Source organism: Abramis brama (assembly GCF_963993115.1).
Source record: "Abramis brama genome assembly, chromosome: 21".
NCBI classification, from domain to species: Eukaryota; Metazoa; Chordata; class Actinopteri; order Cypriniformes; family Leuciscidae; genus Abramis; species Abramis brama.
Window position 1 is genome coordinate 34,501,544 of NC_139983.1, and position 18,032 is coordinate 34,519,575.

Consider the following 18,032-nt stretch of genomic DNA (forward strand, 5'->3'; position numbering starts at 1 on the left):
ATCCATCCCACCATCCATCCCTCCCTCCATCCCTCCATCCATCCCTCCACCCATCCATCCCTCCATCCATCCCTCCATCCATCCCTCCATCCATCCATCCATCCATCCCTCCACCCATCCATCCATCCCTCCATCCCTCCACCCATCATCCATCCCTCCATCCCTCCATCCATCCATCCATCCCTCCCTCCCTCCATCCCTCCATCCATCCATCCCTCCCTCCCTCCATCCATCCCTCCATCCATCGCTCCATCCATCCCTCCATCCGTCCATCCATCCATCCCTCCATCCGTCCATCCATCCATTCCTCCATCCATCCCTCCATCCATCCCTCCACCCATCCATCCATCCATCCATCCCTCCATCCCACCATCCATCCATCCATCCCTCCCTCCATCCCTCCATCCATCCCTCCACCCATCCATCCATCCCTCCATCCATCCCTCCATCCCACCATCCATCCATCCCTCCCTCCATCCCTCCATCCATCCCTCCACCCATCCATCCATCCCTCCATCCATCCCTCCATCCCTCCATCCATCCATCCATCCATCCCTCCATCCATCCCTCCATCCATTCCTCCATCCCTCCCTCCATCCATCCATCCAGTTATGCCAAGCTCTAAAATATTTTATCGGGTAGAAATTGTGAGCAATATGTTTTTTTTTAAACGATTAAAAATGTTTTAAAATCCAATAAATCAGGAATGATTGGAAAAGGTTAACAAGAACATTCAGCTCTTAACTTGTGGACTAATGAAGTTTAATTATTCTAATTCTAATTATTTTATTTGGTTATTTTAATGTGCCGTCTAAAAGGTTGTGAAGCACATGATGATCTAAAGATTTTCACAGTAAAGTCCAAATGATCATCTATTATTAATCTGTTGCACATTAACGTCACCTTTATATACACTACAGATTGTTTCAAAGCAGCTTCACTGTAATAAACAGGAAAATAACAGTTGATGTTGCAAAATTCAATCATGAATCAAACTCAATTTCAGCTCTTCAGACGACAACCAGGTTTTTTATTTTTTTATTGACTCTTTAAATTACTGATTTAATCAATAAATAATACATAAATAGTAATTTAAGCACATTCTTTCAACTTAAATTCAAAATAACTCACAATTTCAATGCCTAACCCTTTTAATTCAGCTCTAAATATCTTACATTGGGTGTCAATATCCAAATCAATTCAGTTTAAATGATATGATGGTGTGCAGTTACATTGAGTATTGTGTTTTGAAGCTCATCCTGGTGTGATGTCTGTGATTCAGAAGCGTCTGTGAAGAGCGTGCCGCGTCTGAACTGGGTCGAGTTGAGCGTAACCCGGAGACGATCCGCTGAAGATGCGATCGGTCCCTCTGAGCTCCTCGTAGGCGTGTGGCCTATTTTTAGCGTTCGGAGCGTCGTCTGCAGGGTTAGATGTGGGCTGTCAGCTCCGGCCTGTGGCGTTCTGTCCTGTCCTTGAAATCTAATCAGAGGGACTCTTCCTTTAAAGGAGTTTCTGCAAGACGTCCTTCAGACGTATCGCAGATCTGTCAGAGATCTCTGTTATCCAGAGTGTTTCACGTCCTCGATGACGTGCAGCGCTTCTGATCAATAAACGTGACGGTTACCGTTAACAGAAAATCTCTTCTAAACCACATTAGTTTAACCTTCATCCTTCCCTCGTGGGTCAGAATGACCCGAAGCCCTAAAATTATACTTTTTTTTTTTTGTCCAGGGAGGTTATTTTATTTATTTTTTTTTGGGAGATTTTTGGTTATTTTTTATTTGATTTACCTTTAAATTACTAGATTTGATCAATAAATAATACATAAATAGTAATTTAAGCACATTTTTCAACTTAAATTCTAAATAACTCTCAATTTCATGCATAACCCTTTTAATTCAGCTCTAAATATCTTACATTGTGTGTCTTTGTCGACCTCTTGTGGAAAAATAATAATATAAGATGATATTTCATGACTCTAGATGGCCTTATAGCTCTATATGGAGCAAATGAGCTGTTCCTCTGGGTCCTAAAGTCAGTTTCTCTTCAGTGTGCATTCAGAAACTCATGTAGACACGATAAAATATTTTTTTGGTTAAGTTTTAGCATTTTTAGTTTGAATTTTCAACATTTTTAGTTTTCTCTATGTGAACTGAAGCATTCCTCGCATTCCATTAATTTCTAAAGGGGTCAAATTGACCCGCGATGGAAGGAATTGTTACTTTTTTAAATTTCAACCACAAAACTCCTCGAATCCATTACATTTTTTTTTGTGTAATCGTGGTTCAAGTGCGACTAAAGTCCTGGAGTCTTGGATGCCTCTGATAAACACTCAATTCTTTTAATTTTAATGCATTGGTTGAGTAAACGATTCAATGACTCACTCATTACGACAGTGATTTGCTGCCTCCTACTGGCAGTTTTAGATTTATATTTAAAGTATTTATTTGTTTTTAATCATTCTTATTTAGCTTTACATTTATGCATATGGCAGTCGCTTTTATACAAAGCGACTTGCATTGACTTTAAGGTACGCATTTACATTTAATCAGTTCATCAGAATTATACAATTTTAAAGTACATGTACACTACCGTTCAGGTCAGTACATTTTTTGTTTTTTTTTAAAGAAAGAAATACTTTTATTAAGCAAGGATGCATTAAATTGTCCAAAATTGACCGTAAAGACATTTGTTAACTTAAAAAATAAATAATTGCTGTTCTTTTGAATTTTCTATTAATCAAAGAATCCTGAAAAAAAAAAAGTATCACAGTTTCCATAAAAATAGTTACATAAATAAACCAATGTTTCTTGAGCATCAAATCATCATATTAGAGTGATTTCTGAAGGATCATGTGACACTGAAGACTGGAGTAATGATGCTGAAAATACAGCTTTGATCACAGGAATAAATTATTATTAATATTATGGCAAAAAGCATAATTGCTTTTGATACTGTAATAATGTTAATATTGATTAATAGAATACATAAAAAATGCTTTGTGTTTTGGGAAACGCACATGATATTCTGGCTTTACAGACAAAACAAGATAAGAACCATTTATGAATTAGTTTATTGCTTCTTACAATAGAAAATCAAGACTTGACATTGGTTATTTTAGTTGAAACGTTTTTTCAAACTGGAAATCAGTTATATACAGAAAACGAGCAAAACAATCAACACTTTTCATTCATTTTCACATTTCACTTTAATAGTCATAATTGATTTAGCTTAATTGTGCATTTTTGGGGGGCGTTTGTGTTGATTTTAAACACTTTTTTGCCTCCCGTTTCTTGTAAACTTGTTTTGACTGGTGTTTTTCAGATTGGTGAACTATGAGACTGGTAAAGCCGGAGCGAAAGCCCGATCTCTGTGGAGGCTGGAGCCGTTGCGGATCAGGTGTGTGTCTTCAGAACCAAGATCTAGTCATGAGATCGGTCCAGTCAAAAGTCCTTCAGGATGTTCTGTAATAATTATTGTAATTCATTATAGCTATTAGTTATTAAGTTTCAGGAGTGACAAATGCATTTAAATATGGCAGTGAATCCCCTAAATTATCGTTACGTAATTGAATGGAACGCAACTCACTGCAAATTAATATAACAGTGACCAAACCTTATTATATTTGGCCATTGGTTTTGTTTATGTTTGAAAGGCTGAGCTTCTCTTGCATTGTTGCCAAAACCATTTATTATTCATCCATTTATCTATTTATTAAGCGCTTCTAGGCTCATAAAACAATCAAGTTTATGGAGGCGGGGCTCATTTGCATATTCATAGAACCGCGCATACTAAATGAGGCAAGGGTGTCGAGTTACATTCAAGATATTTTAAAGGCATGAAGACATTCTTTTGCAAGGAAAAACTTTTAAAAATGTAATTTTGGTGATCAAAGATGAGTTTTAAGGGATAAAATGATTGACTAGAGGGGGACTTTAAAATGCGCAGGTGTGGGTCGTGATATTTTGGTCTTGTTTTCAATATAATGCATTTGTATTTATTTGGTTTGTTATGGGCTTGTTCTTGTTTGATGTTTGTAAATGACTGAACTGTGTGTGAACAGAACAGGATTAAACACTAAACGCTGAACTGTGTGTGAACAGAACAGGATTAAACACTAAGGGCCCTCTCATACACCCAGTGCAATGCAGCGCCATGTGCGACGCAAGTGTGTTTTGCTAGTTTCAGCCCGACGCAGTTATCATTTTTATTTGCTGCTGGTCTGAAAATGAGGTCTGTGCAACTGGCTTTTAAAGGGAATGGGAGATGAGACTCTGATTTGTTCATTGCACGTTACGTCCAAAACACACCCATTACTCATTAACACTAGAACTACCGGAATTCCATAACTACTAGAACGACCATAGCGGTCATTCTGACCGTTCATACTTTGACGTTCATATGGCCGTACTGAACGTCATTTTCGTCATGTCATATCTATTGTACATGTTAACCTTCTCTTTTCCAATGAATCTTTTAATTCCTGTCGTCATAGCCCTTAAAACAAGCACAAAAGAAAGATTCCCCCGACAGGTGCTGCCTCTATTTGAGGAACGTTTTGCGTCAAAATAATATTTTTTTCACCGCACTCACGACGTGAATAGACATGCACAAAAGTTAGGAAACGTCAAAGCTTCATACCGTTTAGTACAGCCTTGTTTGTAAATAAGTTCAATAATCAATACAAAATCTAAAAATAATGATAGGTAATAATAAACAGGACACAAAATTTTAATTCAAATGAATGTGAAAATGTATACAAACAGGCTAAGAAAAAAACGTGAACATTAGCTAAACAAGAAAACGAACTGCTTTAGAACGATTAGTTTCAGTGAACAAAAAATATTAACGAACAAAATCAGGTTAACTGCCCATTTGAACGGCGCAAACACCCCGCATCATTGACGCTTACGCACATTCCACACAGGTAAACACCGCCTTTCGTGTGCAGTACACTTTGTGACATTTGGCACATGTCTCCTTGGTTTTATTTTGTTTGCAGTTCCTCCAGTTGTATGGCTTTTGATTCCATGTGGTCGGAGCGAAGTTCGCTCGCCAGTCGTGTGATGAAGTCCCTCCGCAAAACTTGCAATGTAGCGGACTTATGATATTTATAATGCGTGCGGTCAAAATGACCGTTATGGTCATTCTAGGTAGAAATAGTCAGAACTGTTGTGTGTTTTGTGATTTTAATAAAATAACAGTGTCAGAATAAAATATACACATATTTAGGAAAAGTCAGAGTCCTATTGCCACATTTATTTTATTTTAACAAAGTTATTACACTGTAAAATTTAAAAACGGTCAAAATGACCGCCTTGGGAGTTCTAGTGTTAAGAGAATAGGGACAACCCTTTTAGACCATGCGCTGGGACCGCCGGCCGTCTTTAAACTAGCAAAAGTGGATTTGGACACGCCCTAAGTGCACTAGCACCGTGCGCTTTAGACCATGCTCTTAGATTGTTAAAATAGGGCCCTTAACGCTGAACTGTACATGACCTTATTAACCCATGATCTCCATGTGTGTTCAGTTGGTGTGGCAGTCACATTCGCTGGGGTCAACCGTTCCGCCTGCGTCACCTGACCACCGGCCACTATCTGGCGCTGACCGAGGACCGGGGCGTTGTGTTGCAGGACCGAGAGCGATCCGACACCACGGCCACAGCCTTCTGCTTCAGAGCCTCCAAGGTGATCACACACAACATTCAGTGCACTAGTGATCTGAAATAATGTGCATAAACTTGCAGTTATGAGGGAAAAAAGTCTAAATTGTGAGATATAAACTCATAATTGCAAGAAATTGTCAGTTAAAAAGTCGCAATTACATTTACATTTTTTTAATGCTATGGCAGAAAAAAAAAACAGAATAGCAATTCCGAGTTTATAACTTGCAAATGTAAGGAGAAAAGTCCAAATTGTGAGATACAAACTCATTATTCCAAGAAAAAAGTCAGTTAAAAAGTCAGAATTGTCAGTTAAAAAGTTGCAATTACATTTCAATTTTTTTATGATATGGCAGAAAAAAAACAGAATTGCAATTCCGAGTTTATAACTTGCAGTTCAGCTTTGATCACAGGAATAAATTACACTTTACTATATATTCACAAAGAAAACAGCTGATTTACATTATAATAATATTTCACTGTTTTACTGTATTTTTGATGAAATAATGCAGCTTTAGTGAGGAGAAGAGACTCTTTCAGACACTTTACAGATGTTCATCACATTACTAATCAGTCAACTTCCACAGAGGCCTTTAATATCAGACTAAACCACTGAAGTTTATTGAATTATTAGAGTTAAGTCTGTAAAAGACAGATGCTCTAATTGATTCCAGCTCTCACAGGGTCAATATTCAGCAAAGAGGATCTTCCTCCAGAGCTTCATTAAATGAGAACCATCACTTTTATAGTGTGTCATTTGTCATCCACTTATTCTCCCTCCGCTGCTTTGATTTTCTTCCCGACGTTCCAGCAGGGAAAGCGATCCCAGTGTTTGAGGATTCATCAGCTTTGCCTCTGGATGTGCTGTAATGTTAGTTCATTATTGAGTCGTGAAGAGCTCCAGATCTATCATCATGTTTTCAGGTCAAACTCACATAATCACACGAGTGATGAGCTGTAAACGCTTCATGCTTTCGCTGTAAACTGTGCTTGTTAAATATTAATATTTAATGCTCGACAGAAAGAGCAAGAGCTGTTTATAGGGGTGATACTTTCTGATTATTTTAATCAGCCTCCAAATTGAATTAAATGAAAAATGAAAAAAATAAAAATAAAAAATAAAAATGGTTTTGAATTTTTTACATTTTATTTTATAAATTGTCAACATTTTATTTTAAGTTTATTTTTTATTTTTTATATGTATGTCTATATGTTTTTTATTAATTTATTTTTAATCTTCATCATTTTACATTTCTTTGAAACGGCCTCCAGATTGCAAAGGAAGCCTGTTATTTTAGTATAATTGAAATGCTATTATAGTTTTTATTAATGTTTTACATTTTTATTGTCATATTTTCAGTTTTTTATCGTAAAGGTTTATTCATTTTGTTGTGTTTGACGTTTTATTAGTTTGTCTTGTTTTAATATGTCTATGTAGTTTTTATGACTTTTTTTCCAGTTTTAATTATTTTAATACATCATATATAATATTATACATTTTTATATTGTTTTAGTTAACGTTTTATTTGAATCTGATGTCACATGAATAGTCTCTTTTGGTTCAATGTAATTTGATGAATTTGTGTGTGTTCCTGTGAGTTCATGTAAGTTCATGTATTTTAATAAAGTTGTTAGATTGTGCAGCGCTTTGGTCAGCGGTGGCTGTTTTAAATGTGCTCTAGAAATAAAGTGCCTTGATATCAAATGAATCGCCTCTCTTCCCGTCTGCTGCATTAAATGTGTGTTCTGTGTTTGTTCAGGATAAGCTGGAGTGCAGTCCGAAGCGGGACATCGAGGGCATGGGAGTGGCGGAGATCAAGTACGGAGACTCTCAGTGTTTCGTGATGCACGTGGCGACGGGACTCTGGCTGTCCTATCAGGCGCCCGACGTCAAATCTGCTCGACTGGGGCCGCTCAAGCGACGAGTGAGCTTCACATCTGCTTAATAGAGTTCATGTAGGCCTGGTCTAATGACCTGAAACGGGCCTCGTAACAGGAAGAGCCACTCCAATACACCAGCGGCGGGAATTAACTGGGGCTCAGAGCAAAAATGCCACCAAAATTAATAAATGCCTCCAAAATTAATAAAAATGCCCCCATAATTTGTAAAAATGCCCCAAAATTAGTAAAAATTCCCCCCAAATTAATAAAATGCCCCCAAAATTAGGTAAAATGCCCCATAAATGAACAAAAATGCCCCCAAAATTAATAAAAATGCCCCCAAAATTAGTAAAAATGCCCCCTAAATGAACAAAAATGTCACCAAAATGAATGAAAATGCCCCCAAAAATGTCTTTGTGTGAGTTCTTGTTTTTAATATTTTTAAGTAATACCACACGAGCGAGAGTATCAGTATCACACGTGTTTTCCCGAATATCAGCACGTTTGCAAATATGTGTAAATATTGATTTTTATACAACAGTTCAATAAACAAGAAGTTAATATACATTTTACGTTCTTTGAAATGACCTCCAAATTGCAAAGGAAGCCTGTCATTTTAACATAATTAAAATGTTATTATAGTTTTTATTAATGTTTTACATTTTGTCATTTTCTGTTCTTTTGTTGTGTTTGACATTTTATTAGTTTATCTTTTTTAAATATGTCTATGTAGTTTTTATGACTTTTTTTGTATTTAGTTATTTTACATCAGGTAAAAAAAAAAAGTAAAATAAAATTAGATTGTTTTAGTTAACATTTTATTTTAAAGTATTACATTTTTTGTATATATATATATGTCTATTTTTTTGTCAATTTCAATTTTTATTTTAGTTATTTTAGTACATCAAGTTAAACTGAATAAAAGTGCTTTGGCAACTAGCTGAAATAAAATATATATTTATATTTATATTATATTATTATATTATATTTATATTTATTTATTTAGTCTTTTTAACATTTATTTTGTTAATTTAGTTAAGTTAAACTAACTGACTAGCTGATATAAAATAAGATTTTTTTAAATTATATTTCAGGTAACTGTTTTTTTTTATTTTAATGGAAATGTTTTTTATGGTTTTAGTTTTTTTTAAATAGAATTATGTATAGTTTTTATTTATTTTAATTCCAGTTTTAGTAGTGCATCAAGTTAAATGATGAAAATGACATATGTTGCCTTGGAATATTTTATTTTATTTCAGTTATTATTTATTTTATTTCATGTCTGTATAGTTTTAGCTGAAATACAGTATATTTTTTAAACAAAATGTCTTTAGTGAACTATAATACCCAACAGCCTCCTGTACTAAATCATCATGTATAGTTGGCTTTGGTCAAGCGATGGCAACAACACTTTCTAGTTCCTGTGTTATGATTGCACATAAGTGCTCATATTAACTTAGACATGCGTTGAATATCGAGTCAGACACGTGTGGTGTGAGTTCAGCGGATCTCTGTGTGTTTCAGGCCTGTCTTCACTCTGAAGGACACATGGATGATGGTCTGACGCTTCAGCGATGTCAACACGAGGAGTCGAGAGCGGCTCGAATCATCCGGAACACCACTCGTCTCTTCAGCTGCTTCATCAGGTATCACACACACACGACCTTTGACCTCGTTCAACCTCACGTGTGTGGAATAAGTGTGTTCTCCGGCCAGATGGTGCGCTGGAGCTCACAAACACACTATTTTTAGCTCTCTCATGCATCTCGAATGTTCTGTGTGTGTCGAGCTCCCGATGGCACTTTCACTCAGGACGTTTTTCAGGAAATATGTTTAATAATCTTATAAGCGACGCTGTTTTGGCTCAGAGTTGAATGTTATTCCGGGAAGTTCATTACTGTCACACTTCAGCTTCACGGTTCCTGCGCTTGTTCCTCTTGTAGCTCTGAGATGGACTACGTTATTATCCCACAGGCCGCTTATATAAATGAATGTTTTAAAGAGAAGATACAGTCAAACCTTCATTTATTCAGACCTCTTCAACATTTCTCACATCATCAGTTTATTCACTATAGTTTAGAAAATGGTAATAAAATATGAGCAGAACTCAGTTGATATTTGACTGGTTTTGTCTGTCCTTCTGTTAGACTGTCTCACACATGAATTATGTTGAATATCTGTCAGCTGTTAAATTTAACTACACAATTAGATAATACCAGTTTAGCTCAACCAATCACCAAGCAATGCTTCATTGTGTTCAGTCTGTGTGTAAAAAGAGCATTAGCAATTAAAGAAAACACACTTCAGCAAAACATGATCAGCTCAAAGTGTCCGAATCATTTTTGGTCACAAATGTTTATTAATGTCACTGGTAGTCACTGGATGAGGAGTTATTGGTTATAATATGTCACAGTTTACTTTATTCTGCTCTCCTCACTTACATAAATGAACTATAGTGTCCTGCACACACTAGTGAAACAATATCAAAAATTATATCTGGTGTCTGAATAAGTTTTGGTTTGACTGTATATTCAGTCTTGATGTTGTTTCAGGCTCTACTAGAACAGGTTTTCCTGCTTGAATGTTGATTATTTTCCTCATATTCTCCATTGTTGCGGCTCCTCTCTTCCCAGTCTGTCAGTAACGCTCTGTTTACTTCCTGTCTCTATGAAGCCCCTCCTTCTGAAAAGCACACTGTGCTCTGATTGGTCGGCTGGAGCAGTGTGTTGTGATTGGTCGAGCACTTCAAGTGTGTTTGGGAAATGTCCCGCCCCTTACCATAACTGCCAGTTTAGCACACTACTAACTAACTCAACCAGGCCCCGCCCCTTTATTCTGCGCATTAATTATTTAAATGAGGAATATTGTGACGTGTTCGTTCCCTGAAGAAACTCGAGATACAGTGAGTTCAGAAACACTGACACTGATATAGAGAAGAACTGGAGCTTTATTCTGCGTATTAATAATTTTAATGAGGAATATTGTAAGCAGTGTTCATCATTCATGTTGTAGCGACACTGACCTTCCTGTCACTCAGAGGTGTTGTAGGATTATTTCTGACGCTTGAGATCCAAACAAGACGCTTCCAGTCCAGTACTGCATTTATCCCTTTATTTTTCTCAGTTCCGATGCCAAAACACATTGTAATCCACAAGTTTGCATGTCCACATACGATCCTGACACGGTCAGAAATAGTTTGCTTCGCTCATTAGTTACACCTGTCTTCACTTCTCTCTGGCTACCGATATACCCATTAAACCCACACTCCCCCCAGTGTCCAACAGTGGAACTACAACACATTATAGATGGAGCATGATGGCTCTTACACACGTGACTAATGTTGCTGTCTGTGATGTTGTGTGGACAGAGAGCTGGACGGTCTGAGCGCTAAGAACCGTGTGTGTGTGGTTCTGCCCATCGAAGAGGTTCTGCAGACGCTGCACGATCTGATCGTGTACTTCAGACTGCCGGACGCCGAGCTCGAGCACGAGAAGAAGCAGATCAAACTGCGTTCGCTGAAGAACCGGCAGAACCTCTTCAAGCAGGAGGTGAGCTGAACCGAGCTGAACTCTGGACCAGGAGCACATCTAGTTTTATTAAGCTCTAAAATTATACTCAGTTTTTGTTTTGTCCAGAAAGCTTATTTTATTTCATTTTGATAATATTTTGGATATTTTTTTCGTTATTTTATACTTTATTTACCTTTTAAATGACTAGATTTGATCAATAAATAATAAATAAATAGTAATTTAAGCACATTCCTCACATTCTTTCAACTTAAATTCAAGATAACTCACAATTTCATGCATAACCCTTTTAATTCAGCTCAAAATATCTTACATTGGGTGTCTTTGGGCGTCATACACATGTAGACATTATAAAATAATTTTTGGTTAAGTTTTAGCGTTTTCAGTTTGAATTTTTAGCATTTTTAGCTTTTTCTGTGTGAACTGAAGCATTCCTCACGTTCCATTCATATTCCATTCAAATTGACTTGCGAGGAAAAGATTTGTTACTTTTTTCAATTTCAACCACAAATTTTTCTTTTTGTGTGTGTATTCGTGGCTCAAGTGCAACAAAAGTCCTGAGGTCTTGGACCCCTTTGATGAACACTCAATAAAAAGAAAAAAAAGAAATAAAAATCGGTTTGAAGGATGAGGGTTTTAAACCACGGCGAATCATTAATGCATCGTCTGTTTTCAGTTTAGTGTGGATTTTCTGTCAGCAGATCATCAAAAAAACAAAGATTTATTGTTTTCTTTTGCTTTTATCTTACATAACTGTATCGAATTCACATCTTTTATTTTTTTCTAAGATTGTATTCTGAGAGAAGTCATTTTTTAATGAATTGGTGTCGTCCTGATTGACCAATCACACGGCAAAAAGTGATTTTCTTACTCATTAGGTTTGTCTTGTTTTCCTGTAGAAATATTTAAATGTTCTTAAATCAACTTAAAAAGCGAAGTGACGTGAAATAATAAGTCTCATTTTCTGAGAAATTGATCAACGTTAAGTGAGTTTATGCTTAAAAAAAATAAATATAAATATCTGCCAGTGGGCCTAGAAAAATATATTTTAAAAGAAAAAGCAAGGATATTGTTCTCAGTTTAAGCACAAATTCACTTTATTTTGATACATTTATTAGAAAAGAAGTCTTCTTGATTCTCAGGTAAATGTCTTTATTTAAGAATGTTTTGTATTTTTACCTTGTTTTCCAGTAAAAATATCTAATAATAATATAATTATTATTATTATACTCACATTACATATATATGTGTATAGTGAAATATTTTGTATATTTATACAGTATATATAACATTTACTTGTATATATTGTTTTCCAGTAAAAAAATAAATATAAATAAAAAATAGTGTAATTTTATATATATATATATATATATATATATATCTCATATTTATGTCAGTTTCTTTCCATTATTTTTATCTTGTTTTCCAGCAAAAGAATCTGAGTAAAAACAGAAAATGTTTGCAGTACAGAAGGCCGGTTTCATAAGTGTGTTGTAAACCCTGCAGTGCGCTCTGTGTCTCGTGTTTATGGGAGCGCTGGCCTCTGTGGGCTCGTTAAAGCTCTGCCTTTATTAACTAAACGAGTTCTTTAATGAATCTGCTGTAAAGAGCTGCCGAGATAAAGCAGCGCTGGGTTTTTCACTTCAGTTGATTCATCAGTTTTTTCAGAGCGTCATAAATCATCTTCAACATTGATTCTGTCAGCTGAGCTCACACAGCAGTGCACTCTGGGTAAATGAGGACGTGTGTGTGTGTGTGTGTGTGTGTGTGTGTGTGTGTGTGTGTGTGTGTCTCAGGGGATGCTGTCTCTGGTGTCGAATGCGATCGACCGCTTGAGTGTGTACAACAGCGCGGCTCATTTCGGCGAGTGTGCGGGAGAAGCGGCCGGAGACGCCTGGAAGGACATCCTCAACCTGCTGTACGAGCTCCTGGGTGAGTCTGAGTCTGAGAGTCTGAGAGTCTGAGTCTGAGTCTGAGTCTGAGTCTGGGGCTGAGGTCTGAGTCTGAGTCTGGGGCTGAGGTCTGAGTCTGAGTCTGAGTCTGAGTCTGGGGCTGAGGTCTGAGTCTGAGAGTCTGAGTCTGAGTCTGGGGCTGAGGTCTGAGTCTGAGAGTCTGAGTCTGGGGCTGAGGTCTGAGTCTGAGTCTGAGTCTGAGTCTGAGTCTGAGGCTGAGTCTGGGGCTGAGGTCTGAGTCTGAGGCTGAGTCTGGGGCTGAGGTCTGAGTCTGAGTCTGAGGCTGAGTCTGGGGCTGAGGTCTGAGTCTGAGGCTGAGTCTGGGGCTGAGGTCTGAGTCTGGGGCTGAGGTCTGGGGCTGAGGTCTGAGTCTGAGTCTGAGGCTGAGTCTGAGGCTGAGTCTGGGGCTGAGGTCTGAGTCTGGGGCTGAGGTCTGAGTCTGGGGCTGAGGTCTGAGTCTGAGAGTCTGAGTCTGAGGCTGAGTCTGGGGCTGAGGTCTGGGGCTGAGGTCTGAGTCTGGGGCTGAGTCTGGGGCTGAGGTCTGAGTCTGAGTCTGGGGCTGAGGTCTGAGTCTGGGGCTGAGGTCTGAGTCTGGGGCTGAGGTCTGAGAGGCTGAGAGTCTGAGAGTCTGAGAGTCTGAGAGTCTGAGAGTCTGAGAGTCTGAGAGTCTGAGAGTCTGAGAGTCTGAGGGCTTCATTACTGTCATATACTCATTAGTGGATTCATTTAACAACAATATGAATGTTTTGATCCCTAACCCTGTAGTTTAGGCTCCATATCAAATATATTTAACACAAATATGACCTTTTTTATTCCTTTTATACCTTCACTGACACACTGACACACACTCACTCACACACTCACTAAGACACACTCTCACTGACACACTCAAGCACACACTCACTCACACACACTCACACACACACTCTCACACACTCACGCACACACTCTCACTGACACACTCACGCACACACTCACGCACACACACTCACACACACTCACGCACACACTCTCACACACACACTCACGCACACACTCTCACACACACACACACACACTCTCACACACACACTCACTCACGCACACACTCACTCACACACACTCACACTCACACTCACACACACACACACTCACACTCATAAACACACACACTCACACACTCTCTCACACACACTCACACGCACACACTCTCACACACACTCACTCACACTCTCTCACACACACTCACTCACACGCACACACTCTCACACACACTCACTCACACTCACACACACACTCTCACACACTCACTAAGACACACTCTCACTGACACACTCAAGCACACACACACTCTCACACTCACGCACACACTCTCACTGACACACTCACGCACACACTCACGCACACACACTCACACACACTCACGCACACACTCTCACACACACACTCACGCACACACTCTCACACACACACACACACACTCACGCACACACTCTCACACACACACTCACTCACGCACACACTCACTCACACACACTCACACTCACACACACACACACACACTCACACTCACACTCACACACACACACACTCACACTCATAAACACACACACTCACACACTCTCTCACACACACTCACACGCACACACTCTCACACACACTCACTCACACTCTCTCACACACACTCACACGCACACACTCTCACACACACTCACTCACACTCACACACACACACACACACACACACACACACACACACTCACTCACTCACTTGCACACACACACACAAGCAACAGTGTCCTCTCAGCAGATGCTCTGTGAATCTCTGATGAATCTCATCATGTCGTGTGTGTGTGTGTGTGTGTGTGTGAGAGAGCTTTACTCACCGCTCTGATCTCAGACGTCCTGCTGGATCGGCGTCTCTCACAGCAAGGCTTTCAGGCTTTCACCTCTCGCAGAGGAACTAGATTAATGTGATAATCACATCTCAGGTCCAATCTTCCTCCTCCGACAAACACACACACACACACTCACACACACACACACACACACACACACACACACACACACACACACACACACACACAGTGTTTCTCGAGGTCACTCTGAAGTTTAGGTCCCCGGTCTCCCATCTGTCATGTGACCCGATCAGTGATTAGTATGCGTGAGTGTGACAGCAGTGTGTGTGTGTGTGTGTGTGTGAGCTGCGTCTCTGTCCTTGAAGGAGGTGACCTTCAGGAAGCTTGAGGAAGTCGTGTTTGGCCTGATAATGCCGGTTGTTTCCTGAAGGTTTGATGTTTAATGCATGTGTGATTAATTAGATCGTCTCATCATCGTCTCTGTGTCTCAGCCGCTCTCATCCGAGGAAACCGGAACAACTGCACTCAGTTCTCACACAACCTGGACTGGCTCGTCAGTAAACTGGAGCGGCTGGAGTCGTCTTCAGGTAGAACACACACACACACACACACACACACACTGTGATCTGATGTGGTAGTGTGACTGTGACATCTCTCGTGTCTCAGGGATCCTGGAGGTTCTCTCACACACACACACACACACACACACACACACACACACACACACAGAACTGATGTGGTAGTGTGACTGTGACGTCTCTCGTGTCTCACACACACACACACACACACACACACACACACACTATGATCTGATGTGGTAGTGTGACTGTGACGTCTCTCGTGTCTCAGGGATCCTGGAGGTTCTCTCACACACACACACACACACACACACACACACACACACACACACTGTGATCTGATGTGGTAGTGTGACTGTGACGTCTCTCGTGTCTCAGGGATCCTGGAGGTTCTCTCACACACACACACACACACACACAGAACTGATGTGGTAGTGTGACTGTGACGTCTCTCGTGTCTCACACACACACACACACACACACACACACTATGATCTGATGTGGTAGTGTGACTGTGACGTCTCTCGTGTCTCAGGGATCCTGGAGGTTCTCTCACACACACACACACACACACACACACACACACACACTGTGATCTGATGTGGTAGTGTGACTGTGACGTCTCTCGTGTCTCAGGGATCCTGGAGGTTCTCTCACACACACACACACACACACACACACACAGAACTGATGTGGTAGTGTGACTGTGACGTCTCTCGTGTCTCAGGGATCCTGGAGGTTCTCACACACACACACACACACACACACACACACACACACACAGAACTGATGTGGTAGTGTGACTGTGACGTCTCTCGTGTCTCAGGGATCCTGGAGGTTCTCACACACACACACACACACACACACAGAACTGATGTGGGAGTTTGACTGTGTCTCTCGTGTCTCAGGGATCCTGGAGGTTCTCACACACACACACACACACACACACAGAACTGATGTGGGAGTTTGACTGTGTCTCTCGTGTCTCAGGGATCCTGGAGGTTCTCACACACACACACACACACACACACACACACACACACACACAGAACTGATGTGGTAGTGTGACTGTGACGTCTCTCGTGTCTCAGGGATCCTGGAGGTTCTCACACACACACACACACACACACACAGAACTGATGTGGGAGTTTGACTGTGTCTCTCGTGTCTCAGGGATCCTGGAGGTTCTCACACACACACACACACACACACACACACAGAACTGATGTGGGAGTTTGACTGTGTCTCTCGTGTCTCAGGGATCCTGGAGGTTCTCACACACACACACACACACACACACACACACACACACACACACACAGAACTGATGTGGTAGTGTGACTGTGTCTCTCGTGTCTCAGGGATCCTGGAGGTTCTTCACTGTATCCTGATCGAGAGTCCCGAAGCCCTGAACATCATCCAGAGAGGACACATCAAAACTATCATCTCTCTGCTCTACAAACACGGCCGCAACCACAAGGTCAGTCTGTCACATGATCACTGCAAGGTGTGTTAGGTCATGATATTAATGTGAAACATAACTTCAGATCCTGGACGTGCTCTGCTCTCTGTGTGTGTGTAACGGAGTCGCTGTCAGAGCCAATCAGAACCTGATCTGTGATCACCTGATGCCCAGACGAGACCTGCTCCTGCAGACACGATTGGTCAATGACGTCCAGAGGTCAGAGGGCTTCATAATGTGAAAAAACTACTACTAAACATTTATTTATTCATTTATTCATTTATTTGTTTATGAATGAATGGTTAATTATAAATTTATTTGTTTATTTATTCATAATTAAATATACATTTATATTTATCTTTTTATATTGAATACTTTCTTATCGAATACAAATTCACTATAATTAATTAACCATAAATTCATTTATTTATTTATTATTAAATATGAATGTATTTGTTTGAGTTACTTTTTATAATTACTTTTAATAATTGATTTTTAAACAAATAAACATATTTAATGATCCTAAATAAATACAAAAATATAATTTATTTATATACATTTATTTGTTTATTTATGATTAAAAATATTTTTTATGCATTAGTTTATTTGATTAAATATACATTTTGTTTATGATTATTCAAATATACATTTGTTTATTTTTTATTTATTTGTATTTATTGTTTTAAACAAATAAACTTATTTAATAATATTAAATAAATAAGATGCATTTATTTGTTTATTTGATTAAATATAAATGTATTTGTTTATTTATTTATGATTAAATATAAATGGATTTGTTTATTTATTGATTTGTAATTTTTTTATTGATTTTAAATAAATACACATTTAATGATCCTTAAATACATTTATTAATTAATTTAGGATGATTAAATTTACATTTTATTTGTTTATTTATTATGATTAAATATACTTGTATTTATTTATTTATTTATCATGATTAAATATAAATGTATTTAATTATTTAAATATACACTATTTATTTATTTATTTATTTGTATCTATTAAATTTTTAAACAAATAAACGTATTTAATCAAACTAAATAAATATTTACTACTTTATTTAGGATGATTAAACATAAACATGTATTTATCTTTTTGAGTAAAGTTAAA

The 18,032-nt window shown here is 38.6% G+C and overlaps 1 protein-coding gene across 1 annotated transcript in view; it reads left to right on the plus strand.

Annotated features, from left to right (window-relative positions):
* The window catches only part of LOC311071664 (ryanodine receptor 3-like), a 162,588-nt gene that overhangs the window by 4,103 nt on the left and 140,453 nt on the right, over positions 1–18,032 (plus strand). The window contains 9 exon segments of the mRNA XM_084096131.1: positions 3,325–3,399; positions 5,532–5,688; positions 7,424–7,588; positions 9,069–9,190; positions 10,912–11,092; positions 12,868–13,003; positions 15,353–15,448; positions 16,801–16,919; positions 16,987–17,120. Of these exon segments, the coding sequence (XP_083952257.1) occupies positions 3,325–3,399; positions 5,532–5,688; positions 7,424–7,588; positions 9,069–9,190; positions 10,912–11,092; positions 12,868–13,003; positions 15,353–15,448; positions 16,801–16,919; positions 16,987–17,120 (1,185 nt within the window).